General features: G+C 29.7%; 5 protein-coding genes across 5 annotated transcripts in view; 2 read left to right on the top strand and 3 right to left on the bottom strand.

Moving 5' to 3' along the window:
* Nucleotides 1–263: 263 nt before the first annotated feature.
* On the bottom strand, nucleotides 264–1,770 carry LOC135953593 (uncharacterized). Its single transcript, XM_065503550.1, has 2 exons — nucleotides 1,513–1,770; nucleotides 264–1,448 (listed from the first exon to the last, which is right to left on the bottom strand). Exons 1-2 carry the CDS (start codon nucleotides 1,763–1,765, stop codon nucleotides 322–324), a joined length of 1,380 nt encoding a protein of 459 aa, XP_065359622.1. The 5' UTR covers nucleotides 1,766–1,770; the 3' UTR covers nucleotides 264–321.
* A 2,974-nt stretch (nucleotides 1,771–4,744) lies between these two features.
* Nucleotides 4,745–6,185, top strand: LOC135955755 (uncharacterized). The gene is made up of 2 exons (XM_065506113.1): nucleotides 4,745–4,991; nucleotides 5,056–6,185. Exons 1-2 carry the CDS (start codon nucleotides 4,745–4,747, stop codon nucleotides 6,183–6,185), a joined length of 1,377 nt encoding a protein of 458 aa, XP_065362185.1.
* Nucleotides 6,186–8,486: 2,301 nt separating this feature from the next.
* Nucleotides 8,487–9,940, bottom strand: LOC135954319 (uncharacterized). Its single transcript, XM_065504436.1, has 2 exons — nucleotides 9,697–9,940; nucleotides 8,487–9,624 (listed from the first exon to the last, which is right to left on the bottom strand). The coding sequence occupies exons 1-2, from the start codon at nucleotides 9,932–9,934 to the stop codon at nucleotides 8,495–8,497; spliced, it is 1,368 nt and encodes a 455-aa protein (XP_065360508.1). The 5' UTR covers nucleotides 9,935–9,940; the 3' UTR covers nucleotides 8,487–8,494.
* A 13,433-nt stretch (nucleotides 9,941–23,373) lies between these two features.
* LOC135955288 (uncharacterized) overlaps nucleotides 23,374–27,863 on the bottom strand; it is a 196,104-nt gene continuing 191,614 nt past the window's right edge. Inside the window, exons 7-9 of the mRNA XM_065505632.1 lie at nucleotides 26,979–27,038; nucleotides 24,143–24,214; nucleotides 23,374–24,046 (exon numbers count right to left, since the gene is read on the bottom strand). Coding sequence (XP_065361704.1) covers nucleotides 23,483–24,046; nucleotides 24,143–24,214; nucleotides 26,979–27,038 — 696 coding nt within the window. The 3' untranslated portion in view covers nucleotides 23,374–23,482. The remainder of the gene's footprint in view (nucleotides 24,047–24,142; nucleotides 24,215–26,978; nucleotides 27,039–27,863) is intronic.
* Nucleotides 25,894–27,055, top strand: LOC135955287 (uncharacterized). The gene is made up of 3 exons (XM_065505630.1): nucleotides 25,894–26,192; nucleotides 26,254–26,427; nucleotides 26,495–27,055. The coding sequence occupies exons 1-3, from the start codon at nucleotides 25,971–25,973 to the stop codon at nucleotides 26,729–26,731; spliced, it is 633 nt and encodes a 210-aa protein (XP_065361702.1). The 5' UTR covers nucleotides 25,894–25,970; the 3' UTR covers nucleotides 26,732–27,055.

Here is a 27,863-nt window from a genome sequence, read left to right as displayed (position 1 = left end):
AAAAAAAAATTTTTTTTGAAATTTTTTTTTTTTTAAAAAATTCTGAACTTTTTTTGGAAAAACAAATTTTTTTTCCAAAAAATATTTTTAATCATTTTTTTAAAGTATACTCTGGTGATGATACGGCACAGCCGAATATAGCTCTCTTATTGGGTTTTTAAACAATTAATCTCACGTCACGTTTTAGAGTTCAACAACTTGACAGGCCCTAATCTAACTTTTAAAATATTATTGTAGCTAAATTAATGATAAGATATAATAAATTCTTTGGCGTAAACTTTATTGCGTTGTATGTTTTATTCAGAAAATTAAAAACAGTCTTTAAACCAACAAACCTCCAGTGGCTGTAAGAGCAGGCAATGTCTTGACAGTCTTTAGGAAATCGTCAACCTCACAGGCATACGAATAGCCCGCTGTGATATCAGTCTTTTTCCAGTTTATATAGTTCACCTTGTCACTGACATCAGTACAAAATACATAGTCCTTTTTGATTTGTTCCAAAGTCAAATGGGGATTGTTGACACCCACAAATACAATACCCTTTTTGGTGGCCGGTTGTATGACCACACGGAAGTAGATTTTGGGCACCGGGATCAAGCCATTATTATTGCTGTCATGGGATAAATAAAGAGGAGTTTCACGTCCTTCTTTGTTGGGCAAAGTGGTGACACCATAGACTCCTGTATAGCACTGGACATTGATTTTGTTTTTCGATACCCAGGCTCTGACACCATCCTCCACGCGAGCCCAATTGCCGGCATTAAACACCTGCCATTGAGGGGCAGCATTAATGAACAGGAAAGTGGCACGTTGTTGGGTGCCATATACAAAATCTGCCTTGGCTCCCATGTGGCCACGGGCCAAATAAACATTCTTGGCATTGTCGAAATATTTACTAGCCTCACCATCCAATTCAGCATTTAGGGTTTCCTGTTGGGTCACCTGGGTATAAAGTTTGTCTACATTTTTACCTCCAAAAAAGCCGGCAGTTTGGAAGGTAATACGATCTACGCCTGTTTGGTAATAATTGCTGCCCGGATGTAAAGTGTGATAAACATAACGGGTTACTTCTTCCTCCTCATTAAAGCACACCTGCATTTGTTCGGCAAAGCGGGAGGAAGAGACCTCAAAACCTACTTTAATTAAAACACCACCATTACAAGAGCTGCCAGTTTTCTTGGCCACAAAACTGGGCCAGGATTTGCACACCAATTCCGAGAAACTATAGCTGGTGCCATCAACTTTGAAGGTAGTGCCACTAACACAAGTTGCGGTTATGAGAGTCTTGGCAAAGGACTTGAATTGACCAGGACAAAACATTTGCATGGTTTTGCCGGAATCCACCAGCATGTTGCCAGTATCGGAGTAGGGATAAAAGTTGGCAGAATCTGTCTCCAAGAACACAGGTTGGGGAGCACTCAAACCAGAGCGAATGTTAATTGTACATTCTAAATAATATAAAAATATTATTTAACAAATATTTGAAATAATTTATAAAAGAAATGAACCTACCAGCAGCACGCTCCTCAGCCAAAACATTCTGTTCTTGTTCCTCAACAGCTGCTGGTAACTCATCTACTATATCAGCATAGATATTACGTTCAAATATTTCCTGCTCCACCTCTACAGGAGCCTCTGGCAAATCGTCAGAGATTTTCAAATTCTCCAATATATCCAAAGGCACTGCCGAAACTCCAGCTAATGTTAACTGGAAAAGACATGTTTCTGCAGCCAGCAGCAGCAGTAAACTGGTAATAAACTTCATGGTAAACAAATAGTGTTTAGACTAAAGATTCACCATGTCTGACACTTAAATACCCCAGAGATAGGCGAATCGCACACCTCTAGTATATGGCTGTTATCAATCAATTTAAGTATTTAAATATCGGCCAATAATATTAAGAATAAAAGACATTACTTTGCAATTTTAAAAACATAGGTATGAATATATTTACATTCAAACATTTCTAAAATTATTATCGTTAACAGTTGGACATTATCTTGAATATCGAGTACTCGTATGGCTAAATTGGTCAAGTGTAGTAAGTGTACGTCAAGTTTCTTTATTCTTTTTGTGATTTTTTTTTTTTTACCTAAAACGTTTAATGAATGGTATTTATGGTGTTATCTATACAATAATGGTTAGTTTTGATTAATTTGTTTTTATTAGTTTTTTATATAAAGCAATTGTTTTAAGTTTAATATGATTTATGTTTAATCTAGGCAGTTTAAAAATGAAACTGAAGTACCTTATAAATAATAAAAAAATATATTCAATTTAAGTTTGATTGTTGAATAAAGAAGTTTAGGAAGTTGTGACCATATATAGAGTGAAAATTCTCCTGGCAAAAACCTAACTCATTTATCAAAAACCTATGTGATGAAAACAATTACTCAAGAAATCAGACAAACGAGTGTTGTTTTTGCTTTCACATAGTTTTATTTTAATAATACCTTTAAGGTTTTTGGCAACTGAGTTAGGTCTTTGACAGGATGTTTTCCGATATATGTGTATTTATCTTCTATGTTACCAAGTGATAAAAAGTTTATTTTGAGAAATTTTTATACTTACCATCAAAAATATGAGCATATATTGATTTTGCTATGTCCGTCCGTCTGTCTGTTGAAAACATGAATGTGTCGCCAATCGAATGATTCTGCATTAGTGACCGAATTTTACAGTTGTGGCTACAAAATTTTAGAAGGGGTAATAAAAGATTGGTTTCTTCAACTGAAATTCTTCTTTATTAACTGACTTTCTGTTGATAGAACCGAAAAATTCTATGTGTACAACCGAATCAATAGATTGGCAACAAATTCGGTTGCTATCACGAATCTGTTTTCTGTGTGTGGTAGGTCCCAAGCGAAAGGATTTCGCTGGCTGAAATTTTCTAAAAATATTCTCTGTTGATAAGGTTTGTTTGTTATTGAAAATGAGCAATATGGGTCCACGATTTCACCTTGCCCCCATACAAATGTCCCACCGGAATACTGTTCGAGCAGTCATAAATATGTTTTTTATTACGCGACAATTCTGATAAAATTTTGCATAAATAAATTCTAAGTACTCTGAAATGATAGCGTAAGGTATGGCGAAAATCGTGCAAGATTTGTACCTAGTCCCCATACAAGGTCCTTTCTGAAAATGAATTGATAATTCAAAATAGAATAGTTTATTTCAAAAAACAGTCAAGCTACAAATTATTGATTTTGACTAAATCAAAGAAAACTTCATAGAAACTATAGATTTACCTTTACAAAACAGTAATAGCCAAATAACTCAGTTTTGGATTTTTTTCTGAAAATAACTTGATCATTCAAAATAGAATCGTTTATTTCAAAAAAACAGTCACGCAACAAATTATTGATTTTGAGTAAATCAAAGAAAACTTCCTAGAAACGACCTTTTACAAAACAGTAATCGCCAAATAACACAATTTTGGATTTTTTGTTGCTTGACTGGTTTTTGAAATAAACGATTCAATTGTCTTATAATAATTAATATCGTGATGAAATTCGACATAAACAAGCTTTAAAAAATTATGATGAGTAATCACCAAATAACTCAATTTTGGATTTTTTGTTGCTTGACTGGTTTTTGAAATAAACGATTCAAATGTCTTATAATAATTAATATCTTGATGAAATTCGACATAAATAAATTTTATAAATCGTTCTACCAACTTTTTTTAAAATTTTGAAGAATTTCGTTGAATTTAATGCCTATAATGTTGGTATAGAACTTTGACTTCAAATAATCACATAAAAATAAATTCAATGGTGTTAAATCATATTCTGATCGTTTAAACGAGTAGTAGAGAGTAGACGATCAGTGTAAATGACCGATTGATTGAATTATAATTGAATTGTTTCACAGGCTATAACACGTGGCTCGTCTAACTCGATTCATTATGTGCAATATAAATATTATTGAAATTACAGCAAATTCTCTTTACAATTTTCGATGTATGTCTAGATTTCTCATGCTACCTACGTAGCATATTTAGTAACTCATAGCTTTTTAAATAAGATAACGCATTATTTTCGTACATATTTGATATTAGCAAGTATTTTAGATTTATTTTTATTTTAATATTAAACCGATTAATGTACGTAAATAATCGTATTTATATGCGTAATAATTTAGTGATTTCAAAAATTTGATCGAGTGTTTTGTTGTTTTAGAAATTTGAAACTTAAAAACAATTTAACAAAGTTCAATTTGAATTTAATTCAAGGGGAAAAAAGGTCTCAATAAACATTTTACACATTTTTGAAAAAAAAACTATTTGGCTGTGCCGAATACCCTTCATTAAATTATACTTTAAAATAAAAATTTGAAATATTTTTAGGTAAACAAAATTTAAAAATTGTTTTTTAATTTTTTAAATTTTTTCTTTTTAATTTATTAGTGAAAAAAGAATTTATGACAAAACAATTTTTTTGATGAAAAAAAATTTCGGGTTCAAAAATATTTTTCCCGATTTTGACCCATTGCAGTTCCAACTTACTATAGCCTTATATACATCGTTGCAATGGACTTCGAAATATCTATCGCTAAGCTAATTATACTTTTCAGAAACTCTGTATTTTATACTTTAGATATAAATCGCTTAATTACCATTACCTTACACTTTAATTAACCAATAAATTGTTAAAATCAAGTTTAGCACAGCATGAAAACCATTTAAATATCTCTCCAACAGTCTATTCTTTGTTAGTTACTCCTTAAGATCTTAGCAAAATGTTTCTAGTTTTTCAAATCCTCTGGCTTTTTAGTTTACTATTGGCTCCCGCACAAAGCTTTATTCGAAAGCCAAATATTTCAAGCTTTATAGATAGTTTAAGTTACATAGATCCGTTTCCGTTTTGGCAAAAGGAAATTGAAGATAAACCTTCACCTTATGAGTTAGAGGAAGAGTTGGATGTTTGGCCGGAGTATGATGATAAAAGTTTTGATATCGAACCACAAAATGAGCCACTACAACAGGGTATAATTTCCTATTTTTAGAGGTCAAGAATTTGTTTTTTTTTAGTTTTATTTTTTCATTTTAGTTTGTGACATATCAATACGTAAAGATATCGAGGATCCAAAGCAGCCTTTGTTTATTAAAACGGGTACCACGGAATTCTATCCCTACGATTCAAATGGTGTTATGAGTGTGGCCACCAGGGAAGATATTGAACTTGTTTGTACTCAAGGTTTTGCTAGTCCCATTCAGGGTTATAATGTTATTGCCACTTGTGTTGATGGCCTTAACTTTATGATCGCTGGCAGGAGTAGGAGTTTGGATAGTGTAACTTGCGCCAGTTGGAATAAAGTAACGACTAGAGTCCTTAGTAACTCATGTCCAGGTGGCACTAAATTCATTGATGTTGGTTTCGAATTAACTCCCATGCGTTTCGCCAGCCTATATCAGGTGTGTTTTAATGAAGACTTTGAAGTTACACGTTATGTCCAACACACCCTACGTAAAGGCGCTAATTTTTATCAAAATGCACCACGACCCGGCTTATTTGAGCGGGCCGGCTTCTTTCAAGAAGATTTGGAAAAAGTCTTTACCAAGCGTGATCAAAAACTTATTGTTGACATGATTTTGGGTGCTGATTCCTCCAGATTCTTTAGTGCTAACATATATTTTTTGGTACGTGGTCATTTGGCTGCCAAAGCGGATTTTGTTCTAGGCAGCCAACAGCGGGCTACATTTTTTTACATTAACACTGCTCCTCAATGGCAATCTTTCAACGGTAACAATTGGCTGGCTGTGGAGAACGGTTTGCGCAAGTGGGTGCATATGAACAAATTGGATTTGAACTGTTGGACAGGGGTTTATGGTGTCACCACATTGCCTAATCTAAATAATATCCCGACACCGCTTTATTTATATGTCGACATGAACAACAATATGATGCATGGTCCGGTGCCAAAACTATTTTTCAAAATAGCCATTGAACCGTTTAGCAAACGAGGCATTGTATTGGTTGGTGTGAATAATCCACATTTGACACTGGCTGAGATCAAGCAAGACTATATATTGTGTCCAGATGTGAGCGATAGAGTTACCTATGTAAACTGGAAGAAAACTGATATTAGAAAGGGCTATATGTATGCCTGTGAAGTAAGTGAATTTCGTAAAGTAGTGACACATTTGCCAACGTTTGATGTTAGTGGTTTATTGCTTTAAGACTAAAGGTTTTGAAGAGAACGATTGCAGTTATGAGAATTTAATAGAATAAACCAAGATCATTGATAATTTATTTATAGGCTTAAATTCATTCAGGGTTAGAAAGATTTGTGTTGAGAAACAATAGATCAGAAAATGTTTGAGTTGAAAACCTAACTCAATTAACAAAAAAAAAATATAATCTTACTGTCTCTCATTTAAACATTGTTTATACCAGGCCACATTGTTTTGAGATCATATAGATCAGGGAAGGTTAGAGTTGGAAACATAACTCAATTAACAAAACGTATATTATTACAAGTATTTTATTTATACTGAAAGTCTGATTAACATGATGCCTTCTGTTTGCGTTTAACATTGTTTATTCCAGGTCGCTATAGATGGTACTGCAAATAGTTTTGTATTGAATAATTTTTGCGCTCTTTTTCGTTTAGAGTCAATAGTGATCAATAATATATATTCTCTTATAGACATTAATTGTTAAGTTGGCTGCGAAATCGATTTGTTTAGCTTAAAGGTTAAAACATCGTTAGAATTGTATACAAATCGAATCAATTACAATAGTAAACGAAATAATTTTCTATTAATAAAAAGTAGCTGCTCATCATAAGTAATACATTATTCGAAAATATTTGATTTTTAAATTTTGTTTATTTATCACAGGCTTTTGGCCAATAAATAAATCAGAATACGAATTAGAATATCAAATAAAAATGTTTAATTTCAAAATGTTGATATTCGAAAATTAAAAAATTAAAATTTCGAACTTCGAAAAATCACATCAGCAAACAATTTAAAATTTTCGAATTGGAATTTTTTCGAACATATCAAATTTTTGATTTCAAATTACAATATTTTTTAGAAATTTTAGATTTTGAAATAAAATTATCAAAATAAAACCGAAAGTCGAATTTAAAAATGTTAAAATAAAACATCTCAAATTTTAATAGTACATAATCAAATTTTTTAAATTTTTATCACATATTTTTTTTAAAAAAATGTTAGATTTTGAAATATAACTTAAAAAAAAACTTTGAATTTAAAATCACATATGTAATTAAAAAATGTTAAGTTATAAATTCGAAAACATCTCAAAATTATTCGATATTTTTATATTTGAAATTAGAATATTAAAAATTATTGAATTTTTTAATTCAAAATTATATCAAAAAATTTGTAAATTTTTGATTTTGAATTCTAATTTTTAAAATAAAACCGAAATTTGAATTCAAACATTTTTGAATTCAATTTTCTTAAAACATCTATAATTTTGATATTAATAAAAGTTTTTAAAATTTTCTGTTCAAAATTATAAATTTTTTTTTTTAGAAATTTTATATTTTGAAATACAATTTTCTAAATTAAACCGATTTTCTAATAATTTTGAATTTTAAATGAAATAATTTAAAAAACTTAAAATAATAAATTAAAAATTTTAAAATTCAATATTCGAAATAAAGCCGAAATTAGAATAATTTCGAATTTTTAAAATCTCAAAATTTAAAAATATTCGATATTCTTAAAACATCTCAAATTTTAAAATTAATTGAATTTAAAAAATTTTCGAATTGAAAATTATAAAAAAATTTTAAGAATTTTTATATTTTGAGATGCAGTTACAAAATTAAAGCAATATTCTAACAATATTGAATTTGAAATCAGATAAATAAAAAAATATTTTTCAATATTATATTCAGGGTTATTCCTGTTCTCACTTTCACCATTCACCTTATTTTTGAAAGCATAATTACAACAATAGTATCTAATTTTCTCAGAACTTCTATAAATGTTTACGCGTGATTTTTTTAATATTAATTATATAATTTTCGAAATTTCATTTTATAAAATAGGGTGAATAGTGAAAGCGAGAACAGGAATAGCCATGATTGTAAAATTTTGATTTTTTGTATTAAAAGTAGTACTAAACTATACATTTACGAATTGATTTAATTCGATTTTAAATTGATATAAAATAAAATTGTTTAGGATTTCACTTTTCCAATTCGCATGTGAAATGTTTGAACGAAGAAAATCTTTTAATTTAATTTTGAAATTTCAGAATTTTAAAATAAATTCGAGTTTAAAATGATCGATTCATCTTTCTCATCATTAATTCATTTCAAATTCATGTTTTCAAATCCCTTATAATTACGTTGTAATAAATTTGTCGTATACTTAAGAAACTATAATTTAAAATCCAAGTATTAAAGACTCTTCTTAAATAATCTTAAAAACATTTAAAACATTTTCACTTTATTAAATATCACCAAAAAAACTGTTGAGTATTAAAATACCAAAAAAATTCAAATCTAAACCAAAAGACCACTAACAGAGAATGAAGGCAAAGTGGTGACCTTCTTGCGGAATTCAGCAACTTCACAGGCATACGAATAACCAGCCACAATATCAGTCTTTTTCCAAGGAATATAACTGACCTTATCACTGATATCGGGACAGATAATATAGTCCTTCTTAATCTCGGCCAAAGTCAAATGAGGATTATTAACACCAATGAAGACAATACCCTTCTTGGTAGAGGGTTCAATTACAACTCTGAAATACAATTTGGGCACTGGAATCAAACCATTATGATTGCCATCATAGGCCAAATACAGATTAGTTTGTACCCCATGCTTGTTGGGCAAAGTGGTGACACCATAAACACCAGTCCAACATTCGACAGTCTTCTTGTGTTTGGTAATCCAGGCTCTGACACCATCCTCAACACGGGCCCAGTTGCCGGCATTAAACACCTGCCATTGGGGAGCCGTGTTAAGGAACAAGAAAGTGGCACGTTGTTCGGAGGCATACATGAAATCAGCCTTGGCAGCCATATGACCACGAGCCAGGAAAATGTTCTTTTTACCATCAAAGTATTTTTCAGCATTGTAGCCCAATTCCTTGTCAATGGTTTCCTTTTGCTGGGCCTGGGTATAGAGTTTGTCAACATTTTTGCCAGCAAAGAAACCACCAGTGGCGAAATTAAGACGTTCTACACCAGTTTCATAGTAATTGCTGCCTGGGAACATTTTGTGGTAGACATAACGGGTAACTTCCTCATGTTCATTAAAGCACACTTGATATTGTCTCATGAAACGAGAGGAGGACAATTCAAAACCAACATTGACAAGGGAGGTACCACCATTGCAGGTGCTGCCCGATTTCTTGGCAACAAAGGCCGGCCAACTGGTGCACACCAGACTGGGCAAAGAATGCTCAACGCCATTGACTTTAAAAGTGCTGCCACTAACGCAGGTGGCCGTGTGAGTTTTGCCTGTTAAAGGATGCGCAAAGCCACTGGTGCAGTGAATTTCAATGGTTTTACCGGCGGCCACATCAATTTTACCGGTATCGGAGAAAGGATAGAACTCACTGGTACCGGGTCTAATGTACAAAGGTTGCTTAGCCTTAAGACCACCACGAATTGCTATGGAGCAACCTAAGGAAATGTTTAATAATTTTTTTAGTAAAAGATTTTTCTATATTCCAGTTTAAGTCTTATTAAACTTACCACTGCGGGGTTCAATTTCATCTACTGAAACAACTGGAACTTCTGCAGGAATTTCAACTTCTTCAGTTTCAGCCACTACATTAGCAGAGTTAATAACTTCCTCTGGCATATAAACCATAGGTTCCATAAACTGTGAAGGCATTTCCTCCAGCAACACATCCTCTTGAATAACGCGGCCCTGGCAGGCGGCCAAAAGACAGGCAGAGGCCAAAAACAATTGTATAATTGCAACCTTCATATTGAGGTCTTAAAGAGAAACTACAACTATTTAACCATTGAACGGCTCTTAAATAGTTATTAGTTAGTACCGGAACACACCTTCTTTGCCATATATTTATTGTATTTGTGTTGTTATCATTGGAAGCGATAAGTCGTGGCCTGGAAGTTCTAAACATAGACAATTCTATATCTTCAAAAAAACAAAAATAAGGTTTTAATCTTTGCCTTTCATCTTCACATGTTAAACTACACATGTTTCTTTTATTAGTTCCATGTCTACTAAATGAATAATGTTTTCATTTCTTTAATTGTTTTATTGATTAGATATTGCTAAATTCATTTCTATGTAGTTTAAAGTACTTTATTTAGTTCTAAAGTTTAATGATCTTGGCGAAAAGATAGTAATAAAACTAAAGAGTTATCAGTTTAGCAAAAAAGAACAGAGTTTCTTAAAAGGTTCTTGCTAAACAGACAGAGTAAGAGTTATCCCTTGAAATTCTAAGTTATTGGTCCTATCTTAACAAATTTTAGAGATCCGATGGAAGATATATATAGCTTTCACTATATTGTTTGAAGTTATGTCTTGTTTAAGCACAGCAGGTACCACAAAGTTAATCATCTGAAAGCTTTTTTGATTATTTCACTACTTACTAAACTATTTTTTTAATATTTTTATTTCAAAAGGGATACGAAGTATTTCAAAACCTGGAAAAATTCCAGATTATTTCATAGAAAACATTAAACATTCATCTCCTTATGGCTCTCTATTAGGGTCTCACATCAAGATCTTACTGTTGATTTAAAGTTATTTTGATTTAAATATTGCGAAAAAGCTTTTTTTTTGTGCAGAAAATTATTTTGGTAAATAAAAAGGTATTTTTTCTTGTGAAGTAAAGCTTTTTTTTATAATGAATTGATGAAAAAAGCTTTTATTGGATAATATTGAATAAAAGTTAGTAAAAATATATTTTTTATAATTTGAAAGTAAATTTTTTAATTTGGCTTACTAATAGTTATACTGTCAGAATAACTATTAGTTAAAACATAACCAGACTTGGTGTTACTGGGGTTTAAGTTCATTAAAAATCTATAAATTTATTTTTTTTTATAAAACAAGTATTATATTATAAAGGCATACATTTTTTGTCCAAAATAGCTTGTTTATGCAAAAGCTTTTTGTTATTTTCCATAGTTTTTTTTGTATAATTTAAGCTTATTTCGGAGAAAAAAAGCTTCGGTTAAGAATACCAAATAAAATTTTATAGAAAAAGCTATTCATTAGATAAGTTATTCATTTGTAGAAAAAGCTTATTTTGGTGGAAAGAATATTTTACTTAGATAAAGCTTTTATTCTGATTTTTTTATGGCAAATTCTTTTATCAGCAACACATATTTAGTGAAAAAGAAAAAATGCTTTTTTGAAATATATTTTTTTTTTTGGAAAAATCTTGCTTGCTAAAAAAGCTTTCTTCCAGATTTAGTTTTATGTGCTAATTCTCAATTTATTTATTGATAAATTCACTGAATTTTATTGTTGGGGGATAAGCTAGTCCAGATCATTAGGAAACCTTTTCCCAAAAGACTAGAAAAGCTAAAGATAGTATGCAAATAAAACTATAGAGATTTCATCTTTTCTTTATGGAAAAAAAAAATATATTTGTAGAAATTTTTTAGGAAAATAATCTTTTGATACAAATGATTGTTGTATGGTGTTAAAAATATATTCATTAGAAAAAGCTGTTTTGCTCAAGACATATTTTGTTAGAGAATCTTTTTTGAGAAAAAGGTTTTTATTTGCGGAAAAAAGCTTTTGATGAAAAGCTTTTCAATAACCCTAGTTTTGAAGTATATTTTGTGAAAAGAAAAATATTTTTGTAGAAAACTTTTTTAGGAAAAAAAACTTTTGATGTAAATGCTTATATGGTGGAACAAATATATTCATTAGAAAAAGCTTTTTTTCTTAAGACATATTTTGTTAGAAAATATTTTAGCAATATTAGAGCAACTTTTTTTGTGAAAAGGTGACAATTTTTGTAAAAAAAAAATAAATTTAAAAAAGCTTTTGATGAAAAGCTTTTAAAAAAAAATAATTTTAAAGTTTATTTTGTGAAAATAAAAATATTTTTGTAGAAAACTTGTTCAGACATAAAAATCTTTTTTCACAAAAAAGGTGGAAAAAATATTTTATTCATAGAAAACATTTTTTGTTGAAATAATTTTTTGTCAGAAAAATTTTTTTTTTAGGAAAAGATAAATATTATTTCTAAAATATATTTTGTGTGACAAATCGTGATAAAATTTTGAATAAAATTATAAAAAAATTTTAAAAAAATTGTATAAAAAAAACTTAAAATATGATTTTTTTAAAAAAAAATTTTGAGAAAAGCTTTTTTATTAAAAATTTTGGAAAAAAGAAAGAATTTAAAAAAAAGTTTCTATATTTTATTTTTGTAAAAAGAGATTTGGATATTTTGTGAAAAAATTGTACAATAAAGCTTTTAAAATACTTTTTTGTGTTATTGTAAAAAAAAGCTTTAGATGAAAAATGCTTAAAAACTTAAAATATATTTAAAAAAAATATTTTTCTAAAAATGCTTTGGGTAAAAATAGGAAAAATATTTTTTAAAAAAAATTTTATAAGAAATTATTTTTATATATTTTGGAAAAAGAAAAAAATTTCAATAAAAATAATTTCTTCAAAAAAAAAAAGATATTTTTTAAGGTTTTCGTGTAAGAAATTTTTATATGAAAAAAGTGTGTTTCAAAAAAACTTAAAAGTGTTTTCATGAACACTATGGCAAAAAAGAAAGATTTTTAAAGACGTTTTTAGTGAAAAGCTTGTTTATGAAAAATATTTAAAAATTAAAATTTTATTGCGAAAAAGATTTTCTTAATGTTTTTTGTGAAAAAGATCAACTAATAGATTTGTTTTAAGTTGCTTCTGAAGACTATTTCCTAAAAATTTTTTTTTATTATAAAACTTTTTTTGTTAAATTATAACATATAATATCTTTTAGGGTAAAAAATCATTTTATGAAAAAATGTTGATAAAAATTTGTGTCTGTGGCTGTATTATTTTTAGGAGAAACCCTTTTGAATATGGTTTTGGAAGAAACTTTTTTGTAAGAAAAACATTTGTGAAAATATATTTTTTTTTAAAAGTAGCATGGTTGGAAAATTGTATAAAAAAGGTGTTGTGGAAAACGAGTTATTTTTCTATCTGCTTCTCCCACCTCTCACCTTTGAGAACCTCTGTCCCATTTAACCCAATAATAATTTTTGGCAATTCATTCAATTTTGCAACATACATAAATCTGACTGTACAAATATTTATTTAAGGAAAGATTTTTTTTACTTTTGCTGCTTAAGTTCTGTGTTAGGGATTCCACTTGAATTTATTCATTATTTAAACACGTGTTGTTAAAATAAGTCCATTTTTATATTTACCTTTTGAACAAAATCAAACACGAGTAATTCACCTGATACTTTTTTGTGTGTAATTTGTTAGTGTTATTGTTGCTGTTGGTATTAAAACACAATTTATTATTGGCATTATTATTTATATTTATTATCTGTATTTATTTATTTGTTTTAGTATTGTGGTAAATTCGAACTTACCTTTTTTGTTGTTGGAGGCTTCCTAGAGTGTTCGACATACCTATTGTTAAGATTTACTTTGGTTACAAATAGGAAAAATAATAAAATAATTACGTTTCTAGGTAGAAACAAAATAACTAGGGAAACTGGGCTAGAGATATAGTGGGAGTTAGGTAAGGAAATTAAGGAAAGCAAGTCAAAATATTTTAATAGAGAAGAAAAAGCTTTCTTTTTCTTAACAATTTTCAAATTAAACATAATCACCCTTAAGTCTGCCACATTCTACTATCTGTAAAAAGTTAGGTCTTACCTTAAATAGAATCGATTGCAGTAGTAAAAGGAAACAAGTAAAATACATTGTTTTATGGATTGTATAAAATCCCATAATCATTTTCTTTTATTATTATTATTATTATTATTTTCTAAGCATATGTATGGAAAAAAACAAATACAAGTATTTATTACAATAGTTTTCTTAATAATTTTTCTCTTTTTTTTTGCTTTTTTTTAGCTTCTTATTTATTTAATTTACTGATTAGCATTTTGGACACTTAACTAAAAAGGATATTTTCATTTTGTATCTTTTGTTGTATGTAAGTGTGGTTGTTTTTGTTATTGTGTTACATAGATATCGATATGATAGTATTTATTTAGTTAGTATTTGTGTGTGTGTGTATAGACTTAATATAGATAAGTAGAAAGATAAGATTCCATAAGGTGTGGTTAAGGTATTATATGTATAAATATGTAGAAGTATATTAACAAGAAAGAGGCAGGGAGTTTGGGAAGGAAGTAAAAGAGAGCAAGATATTTTATATTGTATATAAATATGTAGTATACATCTAGGTTAGGTATAACTTAATTAGATTTACTAATATTTATTTATGTGTACATTAAGTTGGCCTTTATTTCTAATGTTTTTTTTAGGAATTTCGATGATCTCAAGTTCTAGAGATATTCTTCGTCACCTAAAAATTAAATGCTGAAAATTTGAGAAAATTTGTAGAACGATTATAGGTTAAGAACTTTATTTGAAGTTTCGAGTTTTGGTTAAAAATAGAATTGCAGGCGAATCCCGGTATATGTTGTCATGGTCATTCGTTAATTCGAAAAATTCGTTATATCGATTTTAAATATGCAACCCCTCTAAAAATTATACGATTTTGCTCAAATTTTCAGAATTTCTTTTTTAGATGACGACGTAAATTTTTGATCTTATGAGCATCGACAATCTAAAAATTGCAAAATAAGGACCACCTTAATGTATAAGTATGTAGGTACTTATATTGGTATATTTGTATTTTCGTATATATATATTTTATAATATTCTACTTATATACATTTATTTATTTATTTATTTACTTATTTACACTCTAATAGAATAAATTACAGTTTGTTAGTTTTTCTTTTCATCTCTTGTATGTTTTTAATTTATTTCAAGTTTATGTTTTCTTGGTTGTTTTATTCATTTTTATATAATTAAAGATAAAAGTTGTAGGGATTTTATTTGCTACTAAACTCATTTACTTAATTAATTACAATATAAGTAATACAACAATTTTTTTAAATACAGGCCTTAGGCAAGAGATTTAACCAATGATTTAAAGGGGTTGAAAACTATTTAGAAAACTATTACAAAAATAAACTAAAACTGTATTCACTGAATTGTTAATTAACAAACATGTCAAGATTTGTTTAAATTCTTTTAAATTTATTCGAATTTTCTTTTTGATTATTTATTTCAACTTTATTAATTATCTGTTTTCCTTTATCTTCAGCACCCCTCTATCTTTATTTTAAATACCAATTGGTAACTTTGTAAATTTATACTTCAACTTATATTTTTGCTCTTACATCTTTGGCATAATTAATAAGCAAATATGTATGAATATTAATACAAATTTCTTATTGCAAAAACATATATACATACATGTTTTCTTTGACATTTTTCCCCCCTTGTAATACTCAAGAAAATGTATATCAGTTCAATGGAAATTCAAGTTAACGTATGGAATATATTAATTCAATAATGTAATTTGATAGCTTTAAAGCAATGACAATCAAGCACAGTTAGGGGGGACGAACCAATCGAACGCCTATAAAACTCTCTACAAAGAGATCCCCCTAGAGATGGCCCTATCGTATTTTTAACAGACAGACAGACGGACGGACATAGTTAGAGTGTTGTAGAATTTCATAAAAAACATTGATTCTCATTTAAAGCATTACTCTTTTTGATTGACACTGCTTCAAAGGTAGCAATTCTAGCAAATATTATTGCAAAAATTAATTACTGTTAAAGAGTAAATATCTTTTAAAAACTCTAAGAATTTACTTAAGTTCACGGCTAGTTTTGATACATTTGGAACAGCCTTATACATCTGCTTCTAAAAGCCAAAGTGTGAGTTAAAATCTAGTTTTAACAATTTGTCTCGAACGCGACAAGAGATCAGCTTTGAAGTGGAAATCTGGAAAAATTTAAATTTCGATAGCATATTTGTAGCACTATGGTTTATACAAAAGATAGGTTATGGTGATTAGTTGTTTTCAATATATTAGCAATGGACAAGGTATCCCGAACGTGATAAAAAATAAAACTAGCTTTCGACTGTTTCTAGAAAATGCAAAAATCACCATATGGTTTTTGTTTTATAATATTTAGTGTGATTTGTCATGCGACATTCGTAACGTGACATAAGTTACCGTATCAAAATTTCATAAACTACAAACAACTTTGTATTTATTATATTAATTTATATATTGGAGTAATAGAAATCACAATACATACATGTAAAGCAAACTGAGTAAAATTATATTTGAAAATTATTATTTTTCAATGAATATTCCATTTGAACTGTCTAATTATTTAAATTCTAGCGCCAAGTAATAGTTTTAAATAGAAAACAAAAACCAAATTTAAAAAATTTCCAAAAATATACACTTGCGATCACGAACGCGACAAACTTTGCAAATCAAAATAAAATGTTTACTATAATTATTATATACAGTAACTTGTTTTTTTTAGTTTAAGCCACTTAATTTTGATTTGAATTAAAAATGTCAGTCTCTTTATTATAACAAAAAATTTGAATCGATTTCTGATACAACCCCACTACGTACAATGGTATGAAAATAATACATACAATATATTGAGAATCTCTCAATTACAGTTCACTTCAGATTCGAAAATAACTAACAAACTTGGTATGGGAGCTACCACTCCACGGTTCTAATACCACCAAGGCTTCATTCCTACTAAGCCAATCCCGCCTAATTTCAGCATTCTTTCGGTCTCGCTATTGTTTAGCTACATTTCGTGATAAGGAATAAATTCGTCCTTAGCTAAACTCGGTACAGTGATAATAAATACATATATTCATTCAAAGTTTAAATACTTTTAAAATTATAGTTCTTCAGATATTCGAAATTAACTATTTACTTTGTATCCCTCCCATTTTTGGTTAAACTTCATGTAGTGATAAGAAATTGAATCGTAAACAATTTGAAGACTCACAATTATACATACAGAGAGCCTCAAAAGAGAGTACTTTTTTTTGGAAAGTATCGGGTTGTTGGTGATTTGGTTGAATAATAGATTTGGTTCTGAAAAAAGATTTAAGTCGGAATATAATGTTTTAAATTATTTTCTCTTTTTTTTTCTTATTTGTTTTCTACAATAACTCTCACTTAAAACAGAGAGCAAAATCAATGTTGTTTAATTGTTGCTCTTATTTATTTACAACAACCAATTGGACAAACACACATTTCTGAGTTTACATTTTAGCTGGGAGGTTGCATGTACACGTTTTTTGCATACAACTCCTAAAAAAACTGAACCGATTTCAATAAATATATATATTGTGCACATCTGTGAATAAATATTTTTAAAATGGTATGTATATTTTTTCCCCAAACAGACTTCCATATCTGGATACAATATTTATACGGAAAAAAATCAGGGTAAAAATAGATTGGTATCAGAAGCCAACAGCTACGGGTAGAATTATCAACTAAATATTACTCAAAACCAGAGAACGAAAATAACGGGTTCACTTTCATTTCAATGGTAAATTCTCATTCGCAGCCATTTAAAAATAATTTTTTGTGATATATCATTGAGAGAGTGATTTATTAGAGAACATTTTAGGTTACGGATTGAGAGAAACCAAAATGAAACAAACACAAATAATATAGATGAGTGATTTATAATTTATTTTTTTCGTAAAGCTCAAATTGTGACGTTTATTTGTGAATATGAAAAATGAATCGCAAAAATTTATTTGATGCAAATCAACGCTTAAATATATAAAATTTATCAAAATATTTATAACAAATTAAAAAAATATCTCATTTCTTTTACTCAGACTTCATATTCTTTCCATAATTTGTTAAAAATTATTAACAATATGTTATTGTATGTAAATAAAATAGAAAGTAACAGTTATTAAAAACAAGAACAAATGAATTGTTTATCTCACACCAAATCATTAAAAAACAACAAAAACAAATAAAGGTCATACCAAACCATTTAAATAAAAATCATTTTATAACTGTTATTTTCAGTGATTTATTTTTATCACAAAAATATAAATCACAAATTGGGTTTTTTGGTATATGGACGAGTTATGTTCGATCTCTGCTCAAAACACCCAAAGAGAATCATCAACAACGCAGCGAATAATATTTTTTAATGTTATACCCTTCACCATGAGTGGCAAGGAGTATAAAAGTTTGTCATTCCGTTTGTAATTTCTACATTTTTCAATGGCGACCCCACAGAGTATACAGTGGTGGCCACCAATTTAAGACAAATACTTGAATTTTTTTCATCAACTGAATTTTAAGTGCGATAGAGCCAAAATAAAAGGACCTCTAAGGGTATGAAATTTATTATTAATGTTTCTAGTTTCTGAAAAATGTTTGGAAAAATCGGTAAAACATATATGGACAAAGATATGTGGAAATACGTTGACCCACCTCAGCGAACATCCGCTGTTAATAACATGATATGACCGAAACTAATGGAACTAAAAATACGAAATTTGGTCCGAATATTTTATAATAATAAAATTATAATGATATAAATGTGAGAAAATATGTTTATTTAAAAAAAAAAATTTTGGTCAAGTTGTAGAAAAATGTTGTGTGTACATGGTGAATATGTATGAATTGCCACAGTCGAATAAAACACACTTGTGTGTTAAAACAGTCCTCATGCATACATATTTGTGGAAATGTTTGAAAAAATAATTGACAATTACATGGAATTTAGCAAACAGTTTTTGTCTTAAATTCCTGGCCACCACTGTATATATTCTGTATCGTAATGCGAAGTCGATGTCCATATGTCCGTCTGAATACTGAAATCAACTTTACGTAGCCCCCAAATGATTAATACATCGGTTGCCATTTAAAATCGAGACAATCGGCCCACAAATGGAGGACAACCTCCATTTTTATACCCTTCAGCTTCGTGAGAAGGGTATATATAAGTTTGTCATTCCGTTTGTAATTTCTACATTTTTCATTTCCGACCCTATAAAGTATATATATTCTGGATCCTTATAGATAGCGGAGTCGATTAAGCCATGTCCGTCTGTCTGTCTGTCTGTCTGTCTGTCTGTCTGTCTGTCTGTCTGTCTGTCTGTCTGTCTGTCTGTCTGTCTGTCTGTCTGTCTGTCTGTCTGTCTGTCTGTCTGTCTGTCTGTCTGTCTGTCTGTCTGTCTGTCTGTCTGTCTGTCTGTCTGTCTGTCTGTCTGTCCGTCTGTCTGTCTGTCTGTTGAAATCAGTTTTCTGAAGACCCCAGATATCTTCGGGATCCAAATCTTCAATAATTCTGTCAGACATGCTTTCGAGAATTTTGCTATTTAAAATCAGCAAAATCGGTCCACAAATGGCTGAGATATGAGGAAAAAACCAAGACAACCTCGATTTTTGACCAATTTTTGACCTATATCTGGATTACTAAGACATTAATATAGACAATATGGATATCTAATGATAGATATTTCAAAGAAATTTGCAACGACGTATATAAGACCATATTAAGTTGGACCTACAATGGGTCAAAATCGGGAAAAAAAATTTTAACCCGAATTTTTTTTTTCAAAAAAAAAAATTTAAAAAACCAAAAAAAAATTTAAAAAATTTAAAAAAAAAAAATTTTAAATTTAAAAAAAAAAAAAATTTAAATTTAAAAAAAAAAAAATTAAAATAAATTTTTTTCCAAAAAATGTAAAAAAAACAACTAAAAAAAATTAAATTTTGTTTACCTAAAAATATTTAAAATTTTGAAGTATAATTTGGTGAAGGGTATATAAGATTCGGCACAGCCGAATATAGCACTCTTACTTGTTTTACCTATTTTTGATCTATATCTGGATTACTAAATAATTAATGGATAAACAAAGTAAGTCGGATCTGCAATCGGTCAAAATTTTTTTGTCACGAAATAAATTTTTTATTACAAATTAAAAATTATTTTTATACCCTACACCACCATAGTGGGGAGGGTATTATGCGTTTGTGCAGATGTTTGTAACGCACAAAAATATTGGTCTAACACCCACCTTAAAGTATACCGATCGACTTAGAATCACTTTCTGAGTCGATTAAACGATGTCCGTCCGTCCGTCCGTCCGTCCGTCTGGTTGGCTGGCTGGCTGGCTGGCTGGCTGGCTGGCTGGCTGGCTGGCTGGCTGGCTGGCTGGCTGTCCATGTAAACCTTGTGCGCAGAGTACAGGTCGCAATTTTGAAGATATTTCGATCAAATTTGGTACATATTACTTTTTCGGCCCAAGGACCAAGCCTATTGAAACTGGCTGAAATCGGTCCATTATTTCACCTAGCCCCCATACAAATGTCCCCTCGAAATTGGACTTTATCGGTCATAAATGTTTAATTTATCTATGTATCTACACAAATTTCGCTCCAAATAAGTTTTATATATACAAAATTCATGTCACCAAATTTTGTTACGATCGGTCCATAATTAGTCATAGCTCCCATATAGACCCGCTTCCGAAAATCACTTTAACGTGCATAAATCATTTAAAAATGTTCGTATACACACAAAATTCAACATAAATAACTTTCATATAGACATAAATCTCACGACCTAATTTTATGGTGATCGGTCCATAATTGATCATAGCTCCCATATAAGGCCCCTTCGAAAAATCACTCAAAAATATAAATTATTGATATTTTAAAAGAAAAATATTTTTACTCATTTACTTGGTGTAGGGTATTATATGGTCGGGCTTGACCGACCATACTTTCTTACTTGTTTTAAATTAAAATTTTTTTTTTTAAAATTAAAAAAAAATTTAAAAAATTTTTACCAAACTATTTTTTCCCTAATAAATTTAAAAATTAGTTTTTCTTCAATTTTGTTTACCTAAAAATATTTAAAATTTTATTTTAATGTATAATTTGGTGAAGGGATTCGGCACAGGCGAAAAATTACAACTTTCATTTATATGGTATCAGCGCCTCTAGGTCTTAAATTTGATTAAGAAAGTTTTGGGAATCAGTGATGAAGAATTCCATTCTCAAAATATTTTAAAAATCAGGGATATCATATTACTTCAGGCGCGGATCCAGGTCAGCCATTTGTTCTACGTTTTTCTTATTTTCCATTTTTTTTATATAAAAACTTTTCGGTTTTGTGGCAGGAAATTTCAATTTCACCCCCTCTGATTCCGCGCCTGTATTACTTAGATAACAATTGTACAATAAGACTGATAGAAAGTTTAATATATGGCTATGAAAAACGAAGACAAGCCATAAAGTTGGAAAACTTTTTTTAAGGACGAACGGCAAAATAGAAAATACCATTAAAACAGAATGGTAGTTTTTCTATAAGGAGAATTTTTTTTCTCTCATATAAAATACATTGGACTACGATTATAGTCAGAAATAAAGTATATTTTAATAGAAATAAAGTCGTCTTTACTTAAGAGTGGACTTTAGGTCTACCATAGACAAGTTAAAGTATATTTTTGACGTTAAAGTCGACTGTAAATATAAAACAAGCTGAAGTTGTTATTAACTTATTTAACAACAGTATCAGCTGTACTTCCTCATGTAAAAAAGTTCGGCAAAAAATAAAAAAAATTAAGTTACAAGAATTTGGCAGAGATTTTGCAATTATTGAACAGTTATCAATAAAATTAGTACCAAAATATTCTAAATATGATATTGATCTTATCTTTTCCATTTTTCCACCACAAAAAACTTTTTTTCTTAGTCGTCCCGGTTATTTTTATTGTTTACCTTTTTTGGTTTTTGTTTTAATTTTCTAAGTCAGCTGTTCAGCGGTTCCACTTGTCTGTATTTTGTTGTATATTGTATGAAAACATTTTCTACATTTGAGGTGGCACCCAGTTAAAGTCGGTTCAATTTAAAACATACTTTAATTTTGACTATAGTTGGGAAATAATATAAAGCGGGGTTTTAATTGAAAGTTGTTTTTAAAAAGAACCGACTTTAGTGTTTGACTATGATTATGGGCCATTGAGTCAGTATCCCCATTTTACTACTACTAATGGTAGTGTGGCCAAATATATATCGGAATAATGAAAAATAAATAAAAAAACTAGATTAGCCGCTCATAAATCGGACTTAAAATTTCTGAAGAATATTTGGTCACAAAAAGCTACTCTAGCCATCCACTGTGCAAATTCTGATCATTATCCAAACATTGAGAGAGAGAGAGAGAGCATACCGAGTAGTGAGAAGAATTATAACGGTATATGCTAGAGATGCTGAATATAATAAATATAACAACAAACAAAAGGATAAATAACAAAGCAGACACTGAAAATAAGAATAAGAAAATTAAAATAAATAAAAACAAGTGTTATATTAAATGATAATCAGTACAATATTAGACGGTGCAGTGTCCACATCTATCTTAGTTTTTTGTGCCTATTTCTTTGTTGTAATAAGTGTGTTTTAAACTTCCTTGAAATATTAATTAAAATTCATGTAAGACTTATCAATTCAACCTATAATAGAGCAAAAAATTAATTTGAATCAACAGTTTTCTAGGAATTTATTAAACAACTTCATCTAAAATTAAATTGTTCAACTAGCGACTGAAAAACTTTATAAAAAAAGCTTTTCAAAATGCTTTTCAAACAGACTGTGACATAAGCAAATATTTGACATGTTTGTTATAAAAGTCGCATGGGTCTTCTGTTTTTGTCACTAAAACATAATTATTTTGTAAGTCACACACATTTTTTTGTAAGCCACAAAATCAATTTCGAAATATTTTGTAAAGTTTTTTGATTAATTTTCCAGAGCGAAAAAAAGTGTCTCTTTATAAAAGTTTCTAAACAGCAAACAACCCACTAAAAATCAGTTAAAGTTAGGGTATGGGGGATTTATTTAAACAAGGTTGGTTTAAATGGTTGTGGTAGTGCCTGTTCTATAATACACAAAATATTCTTTTTTTTTTTTTTGTTACATTTGGTTTTTTGATTTTCCTGGTTTTCCTTTATTTTTTTTTCTGAAAAAATTTTGGTTGTTACAATTTGTTGGTTTGTTTTTTTTTTGTAATTTAGCTGTTAACAAGCGGAAGCTCTATTCATTATTTTAGTGGTTTAAAGAATTTCAATGGTTGGTTGTTTTGATTTTAGCAATACTTTTCTGAATTTTACAGAAAAATCACAATTTGTGCGTAAATTTCCACAGTTACTAGAACAGCCATTATTAAGGCATTTACACAGCAGTAGAGGCGTCGCAATGGACGTCGACGTTGACGTTGTGACTCGTTCCAGTTATTATATGCGTTTGGCAAATATTGCTGCTGTTGCAGTTTATCAGTGAGGTCCTCATTGACATTTTCCCGCAGGCAGTCGCTAATGGCATATAACTCGTCGTCGTCATCGTCGTCGTCGTTGTCGTCGGAGACTTTTGATTCTGTTTTAAATCTTGCATTTCCAATGCAACCCGGCCAATGTCAAACGGACGCCAACGAGGATGAACTATTGTAGGCTACAAGCAGCGAATCATTTTCATCACTGCCACTGCCGGCACTACGTTCCGATTCGTTTATAACCTCCAGCTTTGTTTGGGGATGAGCAATTTTATATTTATTATGGCGTTTATTCACCAAAACCGACCGTATATTATTGTTGCGCACACGATGTGTACGTTCACTGCGTCTATGCTGGCGTTTGGGTGAGGCACCCAACATGGAACAATCACTACTCTCGTCCTCATCATCATAATACTCATCACCATCGTCATAGTAGCCCTCACAATCATACTCATCCCCCTCGAACTCATAGTCCTCGTCATTGTCAAAATCATAGTCATAGTCGTCGATATCAAAGAAGGCACAACAACCAATTGTTGCTTTATGTTGCGTAGCGGCACTTTGACGGCGGCCACGTTGATTTTGATACTGTTTATGGTGGTGATGTTGTTGCTGGTGGTGGTGGTGATTGTGGTGGTGGTGTTGACACTCATTGTAGGACTTAGCCAGTGTATTGTTGGTAGCTGTTGTTAGTGTGGTTTTAGCCTGAATTTGGTAGGATGAGAAGTCATAGGATTTGTATTGTTCATTATTGATTAGTTGTTTATTAAACATGCTGTCATTATATTCAAGTTCTATTACCTCGGGACCGCGCCAAGTAATGCCGGATCTTACTAAATTGTAGAAACGCAGGACGCCCCACATGGAGAGAACCTGCAAATCAGATAAGAGATACAAATTGTTATAATGGAAATTGTTACATTAACAAAGACATTCTCATCTTAAAATGCAAAAGATTGCCTATGAAAATCGATGAGAAATCTAAACTTTTCTAATAAAAACTTATCAACGCTTTCGCTAATTCAAATCTCTTCTAACTATCCACGCTTGATACAAAAACTTTAAAGTTTTCAATCCATACCTAATAATAGCTTAGAGCTTTCCTAAATAATTATATTGCTATTAAAGCTCATTAATATTGTTCTACAGCGCAAGCTTAAAGCTTTTATATTCATATTTGTCTCGCTTAAGAAATGTTGAATCCCAAGGCGATAGATTTTTTTACAAATTTTTTGCCCAAAGGCGATAGATTTCGTTAAGAAATTTTGAACTTAAAGGCGATAGATTTCGTTAAGAAATTTTGAACTTAAAGGCGATAGATTTCGTTAAGAAATTTTGAACTTAAAGGCGATAGATTTCGTTAAGAAATTTTGAGCTTAAAGGCGATAGATTTCGTTAAGAAATTTTGAGCTTAAAGGCGATAGATTTCGTTAAGAAATTTTGAGCTTAAAGGCGATAGATTTCGTTAAGAAATTTTGAGCTTAAAAGCGATAGATTTCGTTAAGAAATTTTGAGCTTAAAGGCGATAGATTTCTTTAAGAAATTTGGAGCGAAAAGGCGATAGATTTAGTTAAGAAATTTTGAGCTTAAAGGCGATAGATTCGTTAAGAAATTTTGAGATTAAAGGCGATAGATTTCGTTAAGAAATTTTGAGCCCAAAGACGATAGATTTCTTTAAGAAATATTCAGCCAAAAGGCGATAGATTTCATTAAGAAATTTATAGCACAAAGGCGATTGATTTCTTTGAGAAATTTTGAGCCCAAAGGCGATAGATATCATTAAGAAACTTTGAGCCCAAAGGCTACAGATGACGTTATGAAATTTTGAACCAAAAAGCGATAGATTTTTTTTTTAAATTTTGAGCTTAAAGGCGATAGATTTCTTTAAGAAATTTTGGGCCCAAAGGCGATAGATTTCTTTAAGAAATTTTGAGCCCAAAAGATATAATTTTTTAAGAAATTTTAAGCTCAAAGGCGATAGATTTACTTAAGAAATTTTTAGCCCTAAGGCGATAGATTTCGTTAAGAAATTTTGAGCTTAAAGGCGATAGATTCTTTAAGAAATATTGAGCCCAAAGGCGATAGATTTCGTTAAGAAATTTTGAGCTCAAAGGCGATAGATTCTTTAAGAAATTTTGAGCCCAAAAGCGATAGATTCTTTAAGAAATTTTGAGCCCAAAAGCGATAGATTTCTTTAAGAAATGTTTAGCCAATAAACGATAGTTTTCTTTAAGAAATTTTGAGACCAAAGGCGATAGATTTCTTAGAAAAATTTTGAAATGAAAGGCGATAGATTTCTTTAAGACATTTTGAGCCCAAAGGCGATAGATTTCTTTAAGAAATTTTGAACTGAAAAGCCATAGATTTCGTTAAGAAAATTTGAGCTTAAAGAAATTCCTTAAGAAATTTTGAGCTCAAATGCAATAGATTTTGTTTAGAAATTTTTAGCACAAAGGCGATAGATTTCCTTACGAAATTTTGAGCCCAAATGCAACCCCTGTATGAATATGTCAATCTTCATTTCAATGTTTCAATTCAATTTATTTCGAAACTCAATAATTTGCAAAATTTCAGTGAATCGATTGGAATTAGTTTTATAAAATCATTTTATTTAATATTTTCATGTAAAATGTACAAAATCACACACTTTGATAAAAAACTGTGTCAGCTGCTAAGACATCACCTGGATTTGGTGGACGAAAATGTCTGTGACATCTACTCAATATGGAATTTTTGTCCCAGAACACGATGGAAAGCATTTAAAAGTTTTTTTGGAGGCGAATATCTTTGTCGGCCGCAATATTTTCCGATTATATATTGGTTGGTGCTAATAGTCAGTGTCTTGGGTAGTGTAAGTCTGGAACTACATTAATTAATTATCTTATAAGTTTTCTAATTGTATTCTTTTCTAGGTCTATAGTCTCAGGGAATTCACTTCCTTGTTTTGGAGTGAACGCAAACAAGTCACCATGTGGCGCCAGCGAACGTTTTATGTTCTGCCACCAACTGTCCTGCGTAAGTGTCGTTTGGTGGGCGCTTTAATAATGTTAAATACCTGGCTGTTGCTGTGTTATGCTGTGGTCAAGGTTGAGTTTTATTTGAGAATTTAAGAAAAACATGATGTTGTTTTTAATCAGCTTTTGGTTTATGCAGGTTTCTCCCTCACACATGACACCTTGGCTAACCATAAATATGCTGGTTTTGGGCTCTGAATTAATCATCTGGATTACCGAGGTATTTTCAGGTGTTTGCAAATTGGAATTGCAAACGCTGTGCTCATTTGTCTTGGCCATAGTCAATTATTTGTTTGTGCGCTGTGTGCAAAGTGTCTTTCAAAAGGCCATTGAAATGAACGATGTGGAAGATTTAAGATTATGGAAAAGTTTCTAACAACCGCACGTATATCATATTTGCATATTTTGTTCATTCTTTACTATAAGTGTTTAAAATATATATTGAATTTTCAAATTACTTTTTAATGTTATCCCTCTAAAACGAGCAAAAATGTAAATGCTTTTACTTTAATATTTAATTTTGTTCTTTTCGGGGAATTCCATTAAATTGTTAGAACGGAAGTATGTAATACATATATTTCATTTTAATATTTCAATGCAATTTTTGTCCATGAATTACTTACATTTATGAATGCTCGTGCTATAAAAAAGGCCACTTCCGCTTTGCACATCGCATCGAATTGCTGGGGAGAAATGAAAAGAAAACAGAGAAAAAAACATTGTTTGCTTTAAAAGAGAAACTAACAAAAAAGGAAGTTAAAGTTAATAAAAACTATTATGGACTAGAAAACAGTACTTAAGTTAAAATAAAGTTAAGTTTTGCATAATTTTTAAAACAAATTTATATAAAAGTAAGGAATTGAAAACAAATATTTGCAATATAATAATAAAAAAAATGAATTTTTAGCACCAAGCTAAAGTATAGATTGTATTACTTTATTAAGAGCCAAAAGACAATAAATTTATTTAACTAAAATTACATAGTTTCAAGTTTTGCAAAATTATTGTTCTAAAGGTGTTATTTCACATTTGCTAGTTCTTCAATTATTGTAAGATTCTCTTAAATATGTGCAATTGCATTTAATATGTACCAAATAAATTTTAAAATATCATTTAAAGTCATACTTGTAAAACCACTAACAAAACAAACCTTTCATACAATTCATATTAGTTTCACCTATTTTGGTAATTTTATTAAAATATTGAATAAATTATATTTTTTAATTATATCAAGCATTTCATTATTATCACCTTTAAATAATCCTCAAAACTACATAAAAATTCATTAAATTCCATTTAATCCACTTAATGTTCAAAAGTTTCTTCAATTTTAGTAATTTAATTAAAATATTACATAAATATTGAATAAATAATAGTTTTTAATAATATCAAGCATTTCATTATCATCATCTTTCATAATGCTCAATAATTTCCAAAAACTACATAAAAATTCATAAAATTCCATTTATTCCACTTAATGTACAAGAAATTTACTAAAATATTGAATA

The sequence above is a fragment of the Calliphora vicina genome, chromosome 3 (genome assembly GCF_958450345.1).
Source record: "Calliphora vicina chromosome 3, idCalVici1.1, whole genome shotgun sequence".
Lineage (NCBI taxonomy): Eukaryota > Metazoa > Arthropoda > Insecta > Diptera > Calliphoridae > Calliphora > Calliphora vicina.
This window is presented reverse-complemented; position numbering and strand designations above follow the sequence as displayed.